Source organism: Alligator mississippiensis, chromosome 1 (assembly GCF_030867095.1).
Source record: "Alligator mississippiensis isolate rAllMis1 chromosome 1, rAllMis1, whole genome shotgun sequence".
Lineage (NCBI taxonomy): Eukaryota > Metazoa > Chordata > Crocodylia > Alligatoridae > Alligator > Alligator mississippiensis.
In genome coordinates, this window is record NC_081824.1 from 442,385,658 (window position 1) to 442,404,822 (window position 19,165).

The following is a 19,165-nucleotide window of genomic DNA, read 5'->3' on the forward strand; positions in this document are numbered from 1 at the left end:
TTTAACATTACAGTAACTATTAGACATGTAGGTATATTTTAAAGTGTCTTTTCTGATGCAGTAAAGCAGCTGGATATAAGCAGGAGAAGTCAAAGCAGGAGAAATCAACCATCAGGGGTTACACTGCAAGTACCTCACAGACCACCAGCTTTTTATTGACACAATTACACAATTTTGAATGAAGCTCCAGTGAACATTTTGCTTTGTCTCTTAGCTCCAAAGCTTTATTTAGCATTTTAATGTGCATTTTTTTATTCTTGAATTGCAGAAAATGAGAGTTATTTTGTTTCTTTCAATGTTTAATTTATTCTCAAAAGAATTGAATTCCATTTTTACTGTTGAAAGCATGAGGGTGTATTTTTTAATGAAAATTTAGATGACAGCTACTTCTGTAGATGCATAAATCTTAGCTGGTCACTGAATAGTGTCATATGAGTGTGCGTGTGTGCGGGGGTGGGGTGGGAGAACAGATTCTATAATGCACTCACTATCAAATCCCTAGTGCCATGGAAGTTTCTGTTGAACTTATCTAAACAGCCATCATGGTCGTTCTTTCTCCTTCACTTTGGAAGCCTTAAAACAGTTACAGGAATGAGAGAGCTGTTTTAAGAAGGCAAGGACAAATAATATAAAGTTAACTTTCCCTGTTCTTATTATTTCACTCCAAGAGAAGCTGCTATGGGTCACAGTAAGTTTTATCTAGAAACATCTATATCCATTAATTATATTTATGTGTTACTTGTGCATACAAAAATAATGAAATATGCCAGTATTCTGAGGCAGGCAAGGTTCTTTGGGTAGATGTGATATCTTTTATCAGACCAACTGAATAGCTTGAAAAAAGTTCTTTGCAAGCTTTCAGGCACAAACAACTTTCCTCAGGCATAGGGAGACTCTGCTGGCTTGTGCCCAAAAGCTTGCAAAGAACTTTATTCCTTCTATTCGGTTGGTCTAATAAAAGATATCACATCTACCCAAAGAACCTTGCCTGCCTTGTCCTTTGAGTCCAGGGCTGGGCAAAATGCGGCCCGCGGGCTGGATGTGGCCTGCCAGGCCATTCTATGTGGCCTGCGGCCCCTAAAAAATTTAGAAAATTAATATCTGCCCCTGGCTGCCTGTCATGCAGCCTTCCGTGGCTTGCCAAAACTCAGTAGGTGGCCCTCCACCCAAAATAATTGCCTGCCCCTGCCTTAGACCAACACAGCTACAACCAACAACCCTTCAGCTTACTGATATACTTCAACATAGATTATGGGCACACACACAATTTATCATGTGTCTAATGTGGAAAAGGTAGTGAATAGAAGCTGTAGGGGCAGGGGGCAGGCTTTATTTCCCTATCCTCCCCTCACAAAGTGGAACAGTCAGGCTGGTAGGCGGGTTCAAAGGCTCAGCAACTCCCCCTCCTCCTCTTGCAATTCAGCACCTGGGAAAGGCAGAGGCAGGATAGTTTCAGAACTTTCAATGGACAATTGCATGAAACAGCAGGTATTTTAGAGAAGCATTGAAATCAGCTGAAGTACTTTCATTGACTAAATGAACTTGGATGAGGCACTTCCTATATTTTCCTTGTCCAAAGCTCAGCTGCTGGGACAAGGTTCCTTTCTCTGACAAATCATGTACCAGTAGCTAAATAGATTGGGGACAATCTATTTAAAAAAACAGATGGCATGTGCATTTTTAGCCTGCCTTTATGTTTTGAAAGCTGTTGTAGTGGACAACCTATTTCTCATCCTATCCCCAAAAGTACAGACAGTCAAAAAAACCAGAGGCTGAATCAGTTCAATTTTCACAGGTTTCTCTAAACTGTAGATTGAACCCATAGGGCAGCGGTTTCCAATCTGTGGTACAAGCACCACCAGTGGTAGGCAGATATCCTGGCAGTGGTACAGTTAACAGATTTATTATAATTACTTTGTATGACAAAAATGTGCTGGTGGTACTTAAAGTTGTATCATTTTAAATTGACGGTGTGCGATCTCTGTCACAGGGCATTTATACGCAAACCTTTTCATCCTGCTATGTGCTGGAGATGTGGTGGGTTGGAGCAGACTTGATTAATTGAGTCTACTCTGCACGCGACGCGAACTGATGCGCGTTGTGCTGCGTTGCATGCAGTTGTATAAGCAGCAAAATGTATGTCAGCAGGCAGAAAATCATGGCAGGTCACTTTTGAACTAAACACCTCTGAGGCACAAGCATGTGTAGAAATGCCCATAATGAAGTAAACTGATGTTAACTAAATCAGTTAAATTTGATACTACATCCATCCAGGTTTATCTTAAACTGGTTTCAGCTGTTTTGAAACCAATTTGTGTGCACTGAACTTCTGTTGTATTACAGGTTTAAACTGGCTTCCGATCACTTAAACCGGTCCATGCCTGATGTCTGCCCCTAACCCTAATGACTTAAGGGTGTGTATCCATGACTAACCAACAAACAAATGAGAGAAAAACCAACCAAACAACCAATAACAAAAATCCACTAATGTAACAGGGCAGCATGATAAAAGAAGTTAAAGAACTGGCTTTTTCAGCTGATGGCATTGGCATGATGTGAATAAGGCAGAGGCTGAGGGAGAGTAACTTCAGAGTACACGTGTTTTATATTACAGATTTATAAAATCTGGTTATGTTTTATTTTATAAAAAAGATGCACCCAATTACACTTTCAAGTAGATGTGAAAGGTGCTGCACCCTATTTATTTAAATACTTCACAGAATAGTTCAGGGGAACTATCTAATTGCCATTCATTAGTAAATGCAGGGTATATACTCTCTTCTGTTATACTTCTTCTCTCTATACCCTCTTCTGTTATACTTTTCCTGCAGCAGCCCCGTGCTAAGCTGTACCCAGGAAGCGGCCGTAGAGCGGGGCTGAGGCTTGCTACATGCATTGCTTTTGGCCCTCTCTGTAAGAAGGAATTTAGTTTTGCGAGAATATGCAACGAATGGTGCTAGAATAGCTAGCAAATAAACATGACATGTTTTCTCCTCGTGTCAGAGTTCTTCATTTCAAGTGCGATGCCTTATAATCTTAAGGGGATGAAACAAAGTCTTGCGGGGGGGGAGGGGAGAACTGGGGGGTCTGTAGGAGCTTGAATGTAAGCACTGAGTCTACGTCACGGTAAAAAAAAAAAGAAAAAGGCGGCGAAGGAGCCTCCCTGCCGCGGAGCCGGCGGGGAGAGGGAGCCCCCGGAGGTCTGCAAACACCAGAGCCCGCTGTCAGAGGCAGCGAGCAAGTGGTCCAGGAGGAAGTGGGCTGGGCCCGGCCTCCAGGGGGAGGATGCTGCAGCGTTGCAGCCCGCCGCCGCCCGCGGAGCGCCCCGGGGGCAGGCTGTCGCCGCGCTGTCGCCGCCGAGCCCAGCGGCCGGAAAGTTTGTAGCCGGGCGCGAGAGGAGGAGGAGGCGGAGGCGGAGGGTGCTCCCGCTGCCCGCACAACCTGCCCCGTCCCGCCGGCCGAGCCCGGGGCAGCGCCATGAGTCAGAGCCAGCTCCACGCGCCGCGCAAGGGCAGCTCCCCGGGCGGCGCAGCCAGGAGGGACGGCAGCCGCGACTACCTGCTCCTCGACTCGGAGGCGGCTGAAGACAGCGCGCTGCCGCCCTACGGCTACTACCCCGGGTGAGCGGGGCGGGGCGGGGCGGGCATTGCGGCGTCTGTCCCGCCGCCCGGGGTTGCAGCGCGCACGTGTGCGGGGCGCGGGGGTCCTCGCCAGCCTCCCGCCCGTGCCCCTGCTGCCTCGCCACACCGCACCTGCAAGTGTTGTGCGGCGCTCGGCGCCCCCGGCCGGCACTCGCGCCCCGCACCTGCCCCCCCACCCCCACCCCGGGACCAGCCCTGAGGGCAAGAGGCTACGTCTGGGCTTTGCCCGCTTTGCGCTCCCAGGTGTTTGGGGCAGCTGTGTGTGTGTGTGTGGGGGGGGGGGGTCTCACATGGAGGGGGGCTTTCTAGAGATCCCTGGCAGGTTTTTTTTTAGCTAGGGGCTGTAGTTTGGGCAGTGCAGGGCAGCGCAGACTGGGCCCCAGTTGCCTCACGCTGCTCCCTGACCACGCTGTACAGGCAGTCTTTGGACTTCGCACACAACTGGTTCCTGAAAACTGCATCTTAAGTCAAAAGGTTGTAGCTCGGAACCGATTTTCTCATAAGAAACAATGTTATAAATGGGGGGATTGGTTCCTGAACCGAGGCCAGATACTCTATTTTCACTAAAAATACCCCAGAATTTTGTATTTGACCCATTATCAATGAGTAATATAGCTACATTAATTGTTGGTCTAATAAAAGGTATCATTTTGGAACCAAGTGTTCTAGTTTTTTTACATTAATGTACTTATATTGTAAATAGCCATCACGTTGATTTGGAAGGACTTCTTTGAAGCGACTTTGCTGGACTTTTTGAAGGGCTGTCGGTTGGACTTTTTGAAGGGCTCTTGGCTGGAGTCTTCTCAGGAGGCTTGGCTGCAGGTTTTTCTGGAGTCTTGTCTGCTTTTAAAGAAAGTGTCCAAGGAAGTTTGGACAGATGTTCTCCAGGGAGATGAGCGATGCAGTGAACTTGTTCGCTGGCGTGGCATCGCATCGTATCGGATCAAATGTTGTAAAGTCGAAACTGATGTCATAAAGTTGAAACAGGGCATTAATTTATAAATGTTATAAGTGCAAAACGCTGTAACTCGAAACATTGTAAGTTGAGGACTACCTGTACTGACATGCAGTCAAAGGTTTTCCTCTCTCTCTCTCTCTCATCAGCCAAGTGTGATCTATGCCTGGTTATAATGGCAGAGTTGAATGGACAGAGCATGTGAAACTGAATGCTGAGCAGGCTGAGGGTTGCCTCCCCCTGTTGTTAAAATGAGCTGTGCAATGGGTCACAACTTCTCTGGTCAGTTGTCTCACTGTGTGCATGCTCTACTTTATTTCATGCACTCATAGAAGTGTCGTGTCACAACAATAGAGGTATGGCTAATTTTGATTTTCTAGGTCCTGTGGAGTTATTCGTAAAAAAAGATTATTATTTTTTAGTGAAAAGCAAGTGGAAAATTGAAGAGGGAGGCTTCAGACATCTCCATTTTTTTAAAGAAAGCAGGCCAGTAATGCATTGCTTTCAGTGTTTGTCTGGTTATACATTATCAGCATGGCTGGTACAATTAACATTTGCTAATGTTTCTGAGGAAAGAGATCTCATGGGGGGAGGTGGGTATCATGATGATGAGTAGTATAGACAAAAGTCCTAAACCCTCAGGTGATTGTCATCAGAAGTTTGTTTTTTCATACTAGGACACTCCTTCTGTGTTTACCTGCTTAATTGATTCCTTTGTTAATAACCTCCTCTGAGAGATGCTTTTATTACCTATGTGAGATTTCTCAACCAACCCGGTGTAGAATAAGAAATAACAGCAGTAAAATCTGTCTACCAGATTTACCCATCTACCCATCTAATGGGTCTGGATATTTATACAGATATCAAGAAAATCCAGAGTTATCATAACTTAATGAATATAAAAAAAAATGGAAAAGTATGTTACATCTCAGGAGTCAGGGCTTTAACTAATCTCTAAATTTTGGAGGTCAGAATGGGAATGTCTATACCAGAGCTGTCTAACTGATGGCCAATGGGCTACATGCAGCCTGTAAAGGGTTAATTTGTGGCTTAAGGCTCCAGCCTGGCCACCCTTTACCCATCTCTCCAGCTGCAGCAGCAGCTGGGGTCTTCAGGGTCCCCCTTTCCTCCTCCTCCTTTCATTGCCTGCCTCTGCCCTGGGGACAGTGCATTGCAGCATAGTGCAGCCCACGGTGCTAAGGGAGCCCACAATACTGGGTGCTTGCACGCATGGGGCAGGGGTGCCCAGGTGCTGGGAAGCCTGGGGAGCCTACAGTTCGTGCCGCTGTGATCTACGTGGCATGCGGCTCTCAGTCTCTTAGAAGCTGGACAGCCCTAGCCTATACTATGTCCTCAGAACTCCTGAGATGTGCTGCTCCTGAGCAAGCCCTGCTTGCCCACTCCTGGTTGCATGCATCAAAGCTGGACATGTAGCCATGCAGCCACTCTACTCTCATGCTCCTTTCCTCCTTCTGCCCTCCCCTATGGCTGCTTTTGAGATGTCTGTCTCTAAAGTGCTTGAGAGGGGCTGCAAAGGAAGATTCCAGAGACTGGAGTCTGGTTTTGGTACATGCAAAATCAAAAGTGGGCCTCTCCAAAGAGGATGAGTGTGAAAAACACAAGAAATGCAGGACTGATTCTCTCATATACATGTAATGCAAGGTTCTTCCATCTTTCTCTGGAAGTATTTAGAAACTGATTCTTTACATCCAGGATTCTGGATGAGACATTTCAGTTTAGAGTTAGTATGGCAATAAATTCCTGCACTCCTCTCCTCCTACCTCATATTTTTGTATAGCTATGTAGTTATGGGTATAGATATCTAACACAAATTGCTTAAAATATGTGATAAAATCTCTAATAACTTTGAGGTAAGATTTGAAGTCAGCACTAGAATACGTGCCAAATCAGTATTTGGGCATGTCTGTCACTTGTCCAGACTGAGACTTGGTCCTGAAGTCAGGATCTTATTGATATACCACATTGCATGCTTCTTTGCATAAGATCGAATTTTTCTCACACAGAGCGAGTTTCTGGTCTCAGTAAAGTTGTTGCATATAAGCGAACTTACACAAAACGAATTCACATAAAAAGAGACCTGAATGTAGTTTAGGCTTTTGGTTGTCGTGAAAATAGTTTACTTTCAAAGGTTTTGGGTCAAGCACAATAAAGAGCTTCATTGTTGCAGTGGTTAAGTGGTAGGTGCTTAACTTTTACATGCCTGACCCTTAAAGCAAAATCCAAAACTCAGAATTAAACCTCCGAGTCCTTTTCTACAGGCAAGGGCAAAGGTAGATGCCCCAGATCTGTAAACCCTCATATTCAGCAGGTAGCCACCCAGTGCTAATCTATAGGGGTGCCTGTACACAAATGCAGAGCCTGCTCAAACAGCATGTCAGAGCAGACTCAATTAGTCAAGTCTGCTAGAGTGTAGTAATTACCCCATGCCAGCAGCCTCCCACGTCTCATGTATCAGCATCCCTGCGCTTCACAACGGTTGTGGGGGTGCTTGAACAAAAGCTTGCTCAATGAGTTTTAGTTCAAGCGCCCCTGCCGTCATTTTGAAGTACAGGGACGCTAATACACAGGATGCTGCGGTGCTTTAATAAGAATGGCTCTTGGAGCTGCTCTAATTAAAGTGCCAGCTCCCTTGCTCCTGGTGCATGTGTAAAAGTGCCCTAGGACTTCTAGGCCCATCTATGTCTAAGTGTGCCTTCTCCAAGTCCTAGGCACTTCGCTCTGCTTCAGGCAGACATTTCCACCCATAGTCTGGAATCCTCTCCTGGGGATAGGTGTCTACATAAGTTAAGTGGAAAGAACTGAGCAAGGCTTCCAGTTTCTTTTAAAATACTGGGAGTAGGGAGGCACCATGGTTTAACTTTTATGTAATAGCTAAGTGGTTTGAGCACTCTGTTTGAGAGTGAGACCTGTGTCTAACTCCCTCCTCAACCCAGGGGGAATTCAGTCCTCCTCTGCCATTTCACAAGTGAGTATCCTAACCACTAGGTTAGAAGCTGGGCTGGTTGGAGACATTCCCATCCCTGCCCACTGAAGCTGGACCTGTGGGCAGAAAGGAACATAAGAACCTGGGGATCAGAAAAAGAAAGCATGAGTGTACACAACACTGCAGCTTATCTGTCAAGGCACTCACAGTTAGGCTGGGGTGAGGGAGGGATTGGCTCCTGTTCCCAGGGCTGTTTCTGGTTTTTATCCAATTACTGTGCAATGAACAGGGTTTCGTTTTGTTTTGGTTGTTTGTTTTACTTTGGATTGTCATTTTAGATTAGGCACTTAGTCCTGTTTTAAGCACCTCTGTTATTTTTTGGATCTAATCATTTTTGGCCTAGGTCAATAGTAAACATATACAAACAGGAACTGAGAATTTTTATAGTACATTTTTTATTTCTTTGGTTTGTTTGGTTTTTTTAGAGCTCAATTTACTGAATACACATTTAACATTTTATAAAAGTACTTTTTAAAAAAAATTTATTCTGTGGGAATTACAAAGCAGCCAACACTACATGGAGTTTTTCTGTTAAGCAATACGCTGAAAATTGTATCTGCTGTCTATGTTAAAGTTCAGATCAAGATATTCTAATATTATAAAAGCCTTAATCTGTCTGTAATGCTTTGTTCACACTCTGATTGGTTGTTTCAGCAGCTAATCAGAGTGCTCTGCACAGACAGAGACACATGGTGGAGCACTTCAATGACAGCGGAGACTGAGGGGCCAGAGTGGGGGGGGAGCCATTAGTGCTGGCCTTGCCCCTCCAACAACAGCTGGCAGGGAGGGGGAGGCAACAGGGAAGAGGGGAGGGAGGGGAGCGGGAAGGGGAGAGGGGGCTACTGGTGGCAGCGTACAGCCGCCCATTGGCTGCCGCTGGCTACTGCCAGCCACTGTCACCAGCCCTGGCCACTGCTGCATACAAGCCCCCCTCCCCCCACTTCCCGTTCCTGGGAGATGGCTGCAGCAGCAGCACAGGGTTGAACAGTAGGAGGTGGGGCGGATGTAGGGGCCCCCACCTGAAGCAGTGGGTGGGGACCAAGACATGAAATGATGGGGGGGGAAGGGGGGGAGCAGGCCCGGACCCAAAGCAGTTGGGGGGAGGGGGGGTATGAGCCAGGGCCTAAAGCAACGGGTGGGGAAGGGAGGGAGTGGGCCCAGACCCGTGGGGGGGAAGGGGGGAAGCTGGACCGTGACCCGAAGTAGGGGGGGTGACACAAGCCTCTGTCTGCGCCTGCCCCTCCCCCCCCCCATCATGCTGGATGGGCAATTTGCTAGTATTTTCGATAAGTCTGATAATTTTAAGAAACTTACTCTGGCTGTTGAGTTAAATAAAAGCTAATTGCCTTTGACATACTGTGCTTCTTGGCATAGCTAATTATTAAGGACATTTTTATCAGACACTAATTGGAGGAAATCTTACTGTGACTTGCACATAAAAAAAAAAGATCTTCAGAATTTTTTCTCTGGGTGATTAATGTGCTGCAATATTACACAGTACTTTAGGACTGTCAAGTTAAGGGTGGTGTGTAACAGAATATCACTGCATTGATTGGTAGGAAAATTTGTGACACGTTTTTTGTTTCAGCCTCATGTCCAAGTTGTAACCTAATTTCATCTGTTTTACTATTGATTGCATAATCGACACATTTAAAAGTTCCTAGAAATAAATAAATTAAGCAGTTGTGTGTACACTTACTTCAGGATCAGAGTTATAGGAATGAAAGTGCTTGCTTAAATTTGCATTCCTTGACTGGTCCTCTTGACTACTCATAACATGTAGAATTAAACTGCTGCATAAATCTCTACATGATGAACACCAATATTAAGCATTCTGGGTTGGCAGGTTTTTTTTATATTTATAGCTAATAAGTATAGTAAACCAACAAAAGTAATTTTCAGGTTAAATATATATAGAATACAAGGAGAAGTTACACAGTGGTTTAGCTGGTGCCCATGTACAATGATAATTTCTACAGGTAAGTTTTTTTTGTTTTGTTTTTTTGGTTTTTTTTTTTATAGGAAAGATGTCTTCTGAGTGTGTACTTCTTTGTGAAGGCACTATTACAAATTCCAATTTTGCCTTTATACTTAGTGCCTGTATCAATTACCTTGTAAGGCATGCTTATCTCAAGTGCCACACAATATTAAAGTTATGTTGCCATTTTACTAGAATGGAATAATTATAAATCAGATAATAAGAAGCCAACAGCTGCAGTATTTTATGACATTAACAATTTAGATATTAGGTTTAACAAGCTGAATTCCTCATAATGATGCTTAATAGGAATTACTGTATTTACTCAAACCTAAGATGATCCTGAATTCAAGATGATCCCCCCCCCCTCCCCCCCAATAAGTAGATTCTATATTTGGAAAAAATATAAATTCATTATAATTTAACCTGGATACCTTATAATTTTCCAGGTATAGAACCTAATGATCACAGATTTGTCTTGAATTTATTCCCTTCCCATTGTTACAGCAAGGAAAATAGTGGCTGGGGGATGGGTCAGGTGGCCTCCTTGCCCTCTGCCCACCCCAGCTTCTTCCCCCTGCAGCTCCTTCTTTCTCTGCCCTTAGTGTCAAAATCTGTCAAGCTCTGTTCCCTCCCTGAGCACATGTAGATGAGTGAGAGTAATGGGCAGAAGCAGAGGCTAATTTGAAACAGAAAGGACCAAAGAACACATGGAATTTGAAATAAATATACCTATAATTTGCATATCTGTAAATTATGCTGCAACCTACAGACTTAGTTCATCCAGAATTGATGAATTTACCTTTTTCTTTCTTTTTTTTTAAAATAGACTGCTGCAAGTTTTAGCACAGGTATTTCATAAACATGCTTTTATGCAGCACTTCTATATCTACTTATACATAGTATAAACTATGCATGATGTTACATCAGGAGCCTTTTGGCTTTGGACTATTGTATAGTTCATTGAGCTGGGCCTCTGCTGAGTCAACAGCATTTCAAGCCATGGTAACCCTACAGCCCAGGACTACTTGGTATGTGTGTGTACTCCAGGTACCACACCTATAAAGGATCCATGTACTAATCACCTCCCACCCCCCACTCATGACTAAAACTGGGTGTTTTTGTCATAAGCCCTTTCTAAAAATGTATTTGCAGATAAGACACGGGGCTGCTTGGGCCGGCTTCACCCCATGGAGATTGGGGCCAATCACCAATCACATACAATTGGCTGATTGAGCACGGCAGGCAAAATATGAGCTGGATCTAATCCTCCAGGCCATTCTATCCAGCCCTAGAAGTTTAGAAAATTAATGATCATCTGCCAACGGCTGCCTAAGGTGGCAGTCGTGGCAGGACCCAGGGGCAGCCGCAGCAAGGCCTGCTCGGCCACACTCGGCCCCCAACCAGAAGCCTCTACCTAGCAAAGGCTTTTGGCCTGGTGATCCTGGGGCTGTTCCCTGCCTCCCTCCACCCAAGAGTACAAAGTCAGATAAGAACAGGGGGAAGGGAGGACTGCTGGCGATCATCCCAGTCCATGGTTTCTGGCTGGCTTCTGCTGCACTCTGTGGTCCCAGCCATGCAGCTGGAAACTGTGCAGTGCTGGAGCAGCAGGCGGACATGGGGGGGAGGGGGGAGAGAAGTGGCGGCAGCGAGTGGTAAGGTGGGAAAATGATGATGGTAATGACAGCAGGTGGGTGGAAGCACGGGGATCACACTGATGTCACAGGGCCAGGACTGGTAGGGGCTCAGGGTGGGGCAGTAGGAGCATGGAGCCTGGGCTGGCAGGGGCTCTATGAACCTGGGCCAGATCCCCCCCTCTCCCTGCTGGTGCCGCAGGAGCCAACTCAGCCCAGCCCCCATGAGTCTTAGCTGGCTCCATACAGTGCCGGTCAGGCCTGCCTAGTTCCAGCATCATGTGGTTCCTGGCTGCATGCCTGGAACTGTACAGTGTAGCAGGAGCCAGCTGGAAACTGGGGGGGGGGAGGAGGCTGGGCCAACTCCTGCTGCATCCTGTGATGCGGCCATGCATCTGGGAATCGTGTAGTGCCGGAGTGGCAGGTAGGCAGGGTGTGTGGAAAGTGGCGGGTGGGTGGCGGGGGGAAGCGGCAGGCAGGCCCAGGGAGGAGGCGGTGGCAGGCAGGCAGGCATGGGTGGAAAGTGGAGGCAAGCGAGTGTGTGGGAGTGTAGGACCCATGCTGGCGCTCTGGGGCTAGGGCTGGCAGGGGCCCAGGGTAGCACAGCAGGAGTGTGGAGCCTGGACTGGCAGGGGTTCTATGGATCTAGGCTGGCTTCCCCCTCTCCCTGCTGGCAGCCTGGCCACATATAGTTCTGGGGCTCACCAGGACCATGTACCACCAGGGTCTTTGCCTGCTGCAGGCCTTGAGCACCCCGAGGCCTCGCTGCCTGCAGCTGCCACTGGTGGCAGGGGCTGTGTGCAATGCGGTGGGGGCATGTTTGGAGGGGGGGTCCCAAATGCAAACCCTCGTATACACATGTACTCACTCCCCTGTCCCACCACGATACACGCTACCCACACCCGCTCACACAACCCAGCCACCTTGCCCTCCATACATACCACAGTCCCCCCAGCCATCCTCCCCCACACACCCCATCCGCCTCCTCCATGCATGCCACAATCCCCCCAGCCATCCTCCCCCACACAATCGCATCCCTCCACAAACCCCATACTCACTCACACATCCACACATACACCCACGTGCTCCCCAACCCCACATACACGCATCCATACCCACACGCCCCACAGCTGTCCACCCCCCACAAACCACACACTGTCCCCAACATCCCACATACACTTACACCCCACCACACCCACAGCCCTACACAAACCCTTCACACCCCCACCACAATATACAAAAATAAGACTTAATTTTAAGCTATTGTGCAATCACCTCTATATACACTATACAAACACATGTAAATGAGGACAAAAATATTTTTTGAAATCAAATTAATGTATGTTGTTGTAGATGCTTGATTTTTAGATTATAATTTATTTGTTTTTTTTCTGGTTCCAAGGTGGCAACCCCAGTGGTGAAAGGAGTACTTCCACGGGCAAGGGGAGGGACTTCTAGTGGCAAAGGTCAGGGGTTAGGGGATGGGACTTCCAGTTGCAAGTTGGCAGCAGGGGGCAGGGTGCCTGTCAAGGGGCAGGGCTACCCATGTGGCCCTCGACAGCTTGACAAAACTCGTTAAGTGGTCCTCCACCCAAAATAATTGCCTGCCCTCTGAGGGTGTAACAGTCTTTCATTTACAGGGATATTTGGTGATGTTTGCCAGACATTTAAAGCTGGTGAAGAAACAGGAACCTGCAGTAGTAATAAGGAGTCTTAAAGAGACGGGCGCACTCTTTTTGCAACAAGTGAAATAGCACTGATAATAGCACCAATCAATGACAGGGGTGTTTTAACAGGAAAAAAAATGGAAACAGATTGAACCAGTGTCGAAGCGAGTAAGGGCAAACTATGCCTGCCTATGAGAATGTGGTATTTCAGGGGAGAGGGATTATAAGCGCATTGAGAAAAAGTGGAGATGGGGGATGGTCTTGTTGGTCAGGGACAAATGAGAACAAAGCAGCAGGTGTAGCAATATTTTTCAAGAATTCAGAGCTGAGAGTAAAACAGGTGGAAGACATCTTTATTGAAACACTACAACTAATGATAGTATCAGCGGGGGAAACCGAATAAGAAATCTTCAATGCATGTGGACCCACCAGAGCAGGAGGGGAGGAAGACTCTGCTTAGGAAGCTAGCAGTTTGCCTAGTTGGAGGGGGGACCTGTAAGAGAGAGCCTGGGGCTCCCTGTTCCATTAAGAGAAACATAGCCCAGTGGCCTGAAGGCCAGGCAGGGCGCAGCAGCTGCAGGTTGCTGTGGCAATGGGGCAATGAGGCAATTAGTGGACACCTGCAGGCAGCCCAGGCAGTCTGCTGGCAGGAAGGGGGCAGGGCCCTGGGAAGATATAAGCCTGAGGCTTGGGCTAGCAGACTAGTTTCTCCCTAGCAGCCACAGGGTGAAGAGCATCTGGCAGCAGGGCTCCTGGATGGACTGCTATCTCGTCTGTGGAACCACAGTGAGGCTTTGGGGAGCTCACAAAAATAGCCCAGGGCCTGAAGGTATGTCAGCACTTGAGGTGAGGGGAAGTTTGCCCTTGTAAAGAGGAAGAGGGTTGCTTTCCCTCTTGTTTATGCTGGCGGTTTTGGTTGGGACTGTAGGGATGCATGCTATACAGAGGTTTCATTAGTGCCTGTGGGGCTCACGATCGCTTTGAGCCCTGCCAGGGGTGGGCTCAAGACCCAATTGAGGGTTGAGCATAGAGGGGCAGAGTGTGAGGCCACAAAGTCAGACAGGGAGCCAGTGCCTGAGAGGGGCATGACCAGACAGGGACCAGGGTCCCCGTGCCTGAAAGGGCTAAACCAGAGCTAGTACCTCAAAGCCAGGTCTGACGCAGGGGGGCCAGGCTAGAAGGTCTAGCCCGGGTTAAGGGGTGGAGGCCAAGAAGGCTGAAACCTGAGCAGGAGAGAACAACATTACGATAACACTCATGAGGCTTAGGGTGTGGTGTAGGAGAGGATTGGAGCTATGTAACTAGTCCCTCAGACTTTAGGTGCCCTGTAGTGCACAGTCGATCAGAGAGGCCCAGCGATGGGCCTGGGAGGAGTAGAGACCAGTAGGGTGCCAAGAAACCCCAGTGCGGGTCTAGTTGGACTCAAGTCACGCGAAGGCCCTTGGGCAGTCTCCCTATTATTATTATTATTCCTTCAAGGCTTGGCAGGTGAGTAGGGAAGGCATCCTAGGGCCAGAGTTGGGCATGGTTGCGGGTCATGGTCACAGAGCCACCAGGAGGCATCACAGATGCCCCTGGGACCCCGACAATCTGCAAGACCACTGATATTAGACTTTAGTTGTATCACAGGAGAAGGTGACAGAACAGGAGAAGGAGGAGAGGGAACTTCAGATGATTCATCTGGATTGTTAACAAATATAATAAAAGAGTCACTAAGAGATGTGTGAGCAGGGGAGAAAGTTTTAATCAAAACTGACCCCAGTGGAAGGAAATGATCAAAACTGACTTTGTGTTTGTATCAAAAGAAATAGAGATAAGGAAGAAACTGTAACTGTGGCATTTAATGATCACTGGTTTCTGAAGGTAGAAATGAGTCTTGGTAAGAGCCCCGTAAGTGGAAGGGGAGTGTGTAAGTTAAATGCGCAAATGTTACAAGATGAGGAGATAGTACAAGGGGGGAGAACACTGGATAAATATATTAAGAGTACCAAAGACTGGTGGATGATGGTGAAGAAGAAGATGGGAGAATTCAGAAAGGAAGGCTGAAAAACCATGGGGAAAAGAATGAAAATTCTGAGAATGCTGTAAAGAAAGATATAGGAGCTGTTAAAGGAAGTCACAGAAGGAAGATGGGTATGAGAAGAACTAGAAGAAACAAGGTAAGAGATAGAAAGCTGGTTTAAAAGAAAGACAAGAGAGAGAATGTCCTCAGCATAAGCACCTTGGGTGGGAGAAAACGAGGAGTTATACTTTTCAGTTACAGTGAAGATGGTAAAACAAGAGCTGTAAGCGGTATAGGAAGATTGTGGTACCTGGGCAGAAAAACAGGAGGAAATGTTGGAGGCAACAAGAATATTTTCTGAAGAGCTATATTAGAAGAAGGAAATAGATGATAAGAAGATGAAGGGTGTCCTAGAAGAGATTGAAGAGAAAGTAGATGAGGAGACAGCAAAGAAGGTGGAAGAAAAGATAAGTTTAAAGGAAGTGGAGGAGTGCTTAAAAACCTTTAAAAGAGGGAAATTACCAGAAGCAGATGGACTACCTGTGGAATTTTATGAGAAGTTGTGGGCAATGGGTAGGGAGGGATATAGTGGAAGTTTTGGGGAGAATAGGAGAAACAGTAGAGACAGGGAAGGATTTTACAAGAAGCGTTGTGATCTGACTCTTCAACTAAGGGAGAAGGAACTGCTGAATAACTAGGGATGAATTACACTGTTTATTATTGTCTGTAAGTTAGTGGCCAAGGCACTGGCTTTGGGGATCAGGAAAAACCTCCAGAAGGTGATGCATGAAGACCAAGTATGTACAGTACCAGGTAGAAGGATCTCTGAAGTGATCAGAAGGATCAGAGATATTGTCCCACATCCAAGAGAGGAAATCAAATACAGTTATAGAAAACCTAGATTTAGAAAAAGCATATAACAGAGTGGATTATGATTACATATTTGAAGTGCTAGGAAAAATGGGTTTCCATAAAATATATATACATATATGTTAGATAAGACTATTGTATAGAGAAGTAGAGAGTCAAGTCCAAATTAATAGGAATGTAAGTGGGGCCTTTAAAATCCATACAGGGGTAAGCCAAAGGTGCTACCTGTCATCACTCCTATTTGTGTGTGGCATGGAACCATTAGAACAAAGAATAAGAAGAGAGAAGGTTATAAGTGGAATAAAGATACCAGAAGGGGGGGGAGAGAAAATGTGTATTACATATGGATAATATAAATGCAGTAGTTAGAGAGAAGTGCAAAACTCTAGAACTCTAGAATTCGAGGTAGTTAGAGAGGACTTCTGATGGAAAGGGTGCTAAGGCACACATTAGAATATGGAGAAGCAATGGGGGCCAGACTAAATAGATAAAAAAGCACCATAATGGGAGTGGGGAACTGAAGGAACTTGGAGAAGCTGGGCCTTCAAATAAGAGAAAGAAATCAAAGTGCTAGGAATTCTGATGGAGGCTGAGGGGAAAGGTAATACAGCATGGGAAAAGGTGATGGCAAGGATACGACACGTGTTTTGGTTATGGTCTGGAAGGACACTGTCCTTTCATGAAATAGTGGTCGTGGTTAAGGCTGTGTGCTACTGCCAATTATTCTATCAATGTGTAGGCAGATTGTAAAAGTACAGAGGTAAATGTTTATGTTCTTCTGGAATGCCAGATGAGAAAGTTTGGCTAGATATGAACTGTGCAAAGCAAGAGAGATATGGGGGGAATGAGGGCTGCTCAACTTGGGATTGTTCATTTGTGTGAATTACGTAAGTATGTTATGCAGGGTGATGACAGAGGGAAAGGGGGAATGCAGTGCATATCACCCCATTTCACGCAGTTGCAATTTTGAGAAATTTGGGGTATATCAGATGTCTTTGAATAGTCCATGGTTACAGCAGGCACCAGTTCATGACATTGGGATGGAAGGTTCCATGCAGAGGTATAAAATAGGAAATAATTTGATTAGAAATTCATAAGAAATTGATTAAAGTGATAAGGGAGAGAGGCGGGATGACACTGGTGGGAAACTTTACAAAAGGACAAGTGAAGAAGGCATGGGGAGCAGTGGTGGGTAAACAACTGAAAGGCAAACGTGCCTAGGGTAGATGGCTATAAGAAATATCTTGCTGGTGAGAGAGGTATAACAGATGTGGCTTGATGACAGCATTAAGGTGCTCAAGGGAGAGGTGTGGGGAAGAAGAAATGGTGGGGCATGTGTTTTGGGAGTGTACATATGCAAAGCATGTGTGGGAAAGGGTCTGCTGCTTTCTGTCTCACCAAAAAACCTTTTGTTAGCATGGGAGATGGTACTACATGTAGTCGTATCAAAGGGACCAGAGAAAACATTATTAAGGACCCTATTAGCATGTGTTAAAACTAGTTTATGGAAACTAAAAAACCCCTGGGGTTTTAAGGGGTTGGATTTCACTGAAAGGGTGCCCAAAGCTGGGGCTGCATGAACTAAAATACTATATTGATTGGGAGAAGGAAGAAATGAAAGGAGATGAGATGAGAGAAGTGGAGGAAAAAGGACTGGACACACTTATTTCACTAAACCAGCAGAGAAGACTGATGGGAAGGGTGGTTTCAGGTGGTTTCTGAGAAGTTTTCATGGGGTTCTGTATGAAGAAAAAGAGTTTTCTAAGGGCTTTTTTTTCCATGGGAAATTGATGTATGTTGTTTTATAGATGTTTGGGTCAGAAGGGACCTTAGAAGATCATTGAGTCTGACCCCTTTTCCTGGGTAGGAAAGAGTGCTGAGGTCAGACGACCCCAGCCAGGTGTATTTCTAGCCTCCTCTTAAAGACCCCCAAGGTAGGGGAGAGCACCACCTCCCTTGGAAGCCCATTCCAGATTCTGATAACCCTTACCATAAAGAAGTTCTTCCTGATGTCTAACCTAAATCTGCTCTCTGTCAGTTTGTGTCCTTTGTTTCTAGTTTCTCCAAGGGATGTCCTGGTAAACAGAGCATCTCCTATTCCTTGCTACCCCTCCCCCCACATGCTATGAATTTGTGGGCTGCCACAAGATTGCCTCTCAGCCTTCTCTTGCAGAGGCTGAAGAGATCTAGGGCCCTCAATCTCTCCTCATAGGGCTTTGCCTGCAGGCCCTAATCATATGAGTGGCCCTTCTCTGAACACTCTCGAGGTTGTCCACATCGCTTTTGAAGTGTGGCACCCAAACCTGGCCGCAGTACTCCAACTGCGGCCTGACCAATGCTGCATAGAGGGGAAATATCACCTCCCTGGACCTGTTTGTCATGCATCTGCTAATGCTTGATAAAGTGCGGTTAGCTTTACTGATTGCTTTGTCACATTGATGACTCATGTTCATCTTGGTGTCAGCAATGACTCCGAGATCTCTTTCCACTGTTGTGCTGCTGAGAAGGTCCTCCCCCAGCCTGTAAGCGTGCTGGTGATTCCTTCTCCCTAGGTGCAGCACTTTGCACTTGTCCTTGTTGAACTGCATCCTATTCTGTTCTGCCCACTTTTCCAACCTGTCCAGATCCACCTGGATTCATTCTCTACCCTCTAGTGTGTTAACTTTACCCCATAATTTGGTATCATCTGCGAATTTGGACAGAGTGCTTTCCATGCCCTCATCCAAGTCACTGATGAAGACATTGACCTCTCCAAAGATCATCACCTTGTGGTGGAGAGGCTTGCATGTTCCAATGACCCTGAGAATGATGCTGTCTGGAACTCACGCTCCTCATAGGGCCACCCCTGTTGGCAAGGTTGAGGGGGAGGTTCCAGAGAAAGAATGACAAAGAAGTCCTCAATGGTGGAGCAGGCAGAGGAAGGCTGTGGCCTTAACGGCTGTGAAGTTAGAAGAAGGCTGTAATGGAGAAGTGACTCCAGTCATTGTGGTTCGCCATGCCACTGAATTTGGCTACCAACTGCCAAGACCATGTGGGCCCGACTGCGCATCAGAGTCCCCATGCTAAACATGCCACATGCAGACTTCCATCAGGTCCAAAAGCCCTGTGGCGGTGGATGGTTGGCAACGGGGGCAGGGCTGTGATAACTGGAGGCCCCCAGCCATGAATCTGCACACAGGCAGGGGTGTCCTTTGGCAGCTGCATCCGTGACTGAGCAGTCCTTTTTAGGATGCCCTCTGCTCACCCTGATGGGGAACAGGTTAAAAAGGGTGCCCCAAAAGTAGGCTGTCCTATCTCTCTTGGCTGGGAAACAGCACCCAGCAGGATCACCATTTGTGTGGTCAGAATATGAAAAAGCTAAACTTCGGAACCTGGGATGTGAGAATGTTCATCAACATCATCAAAGAGCTATCA

General features: G+C 46.5%; 1 protein-coding gene across 2 annotated transcripts in view; it reads left to right on the forward strand.

Annotated features, from left to right (window-relative positions):
• The first annotated feature begins 3,204 nt into the window (after nucleotides 1–3,204).
• TRPC6 (transient receptor potential cation channel subfamily C member 6) overlaps nucleotides 3,205–19,165 on the forward strand; it is a 188,222-nt gene continuing 172,261 nt past the window's right edge. The window contains exon 1 of one of the 2 annotated variants that reach the window (XM_019482036.2): nucleotides 3,205–3,620. In XM_019482036.2, coding sequence (XP_019337581.1) covers nucleotides 3,478–3,620 — 143 coding nt within the window. In that variant the 5' untranslated portion in view covers nucleotides 3,205–3,477. The remainder of the gene's footprint in view (nucleotides 3,621–19,165) is intronic. The other variant, XM_006269336.4, reaches the window with a different exon arrangement.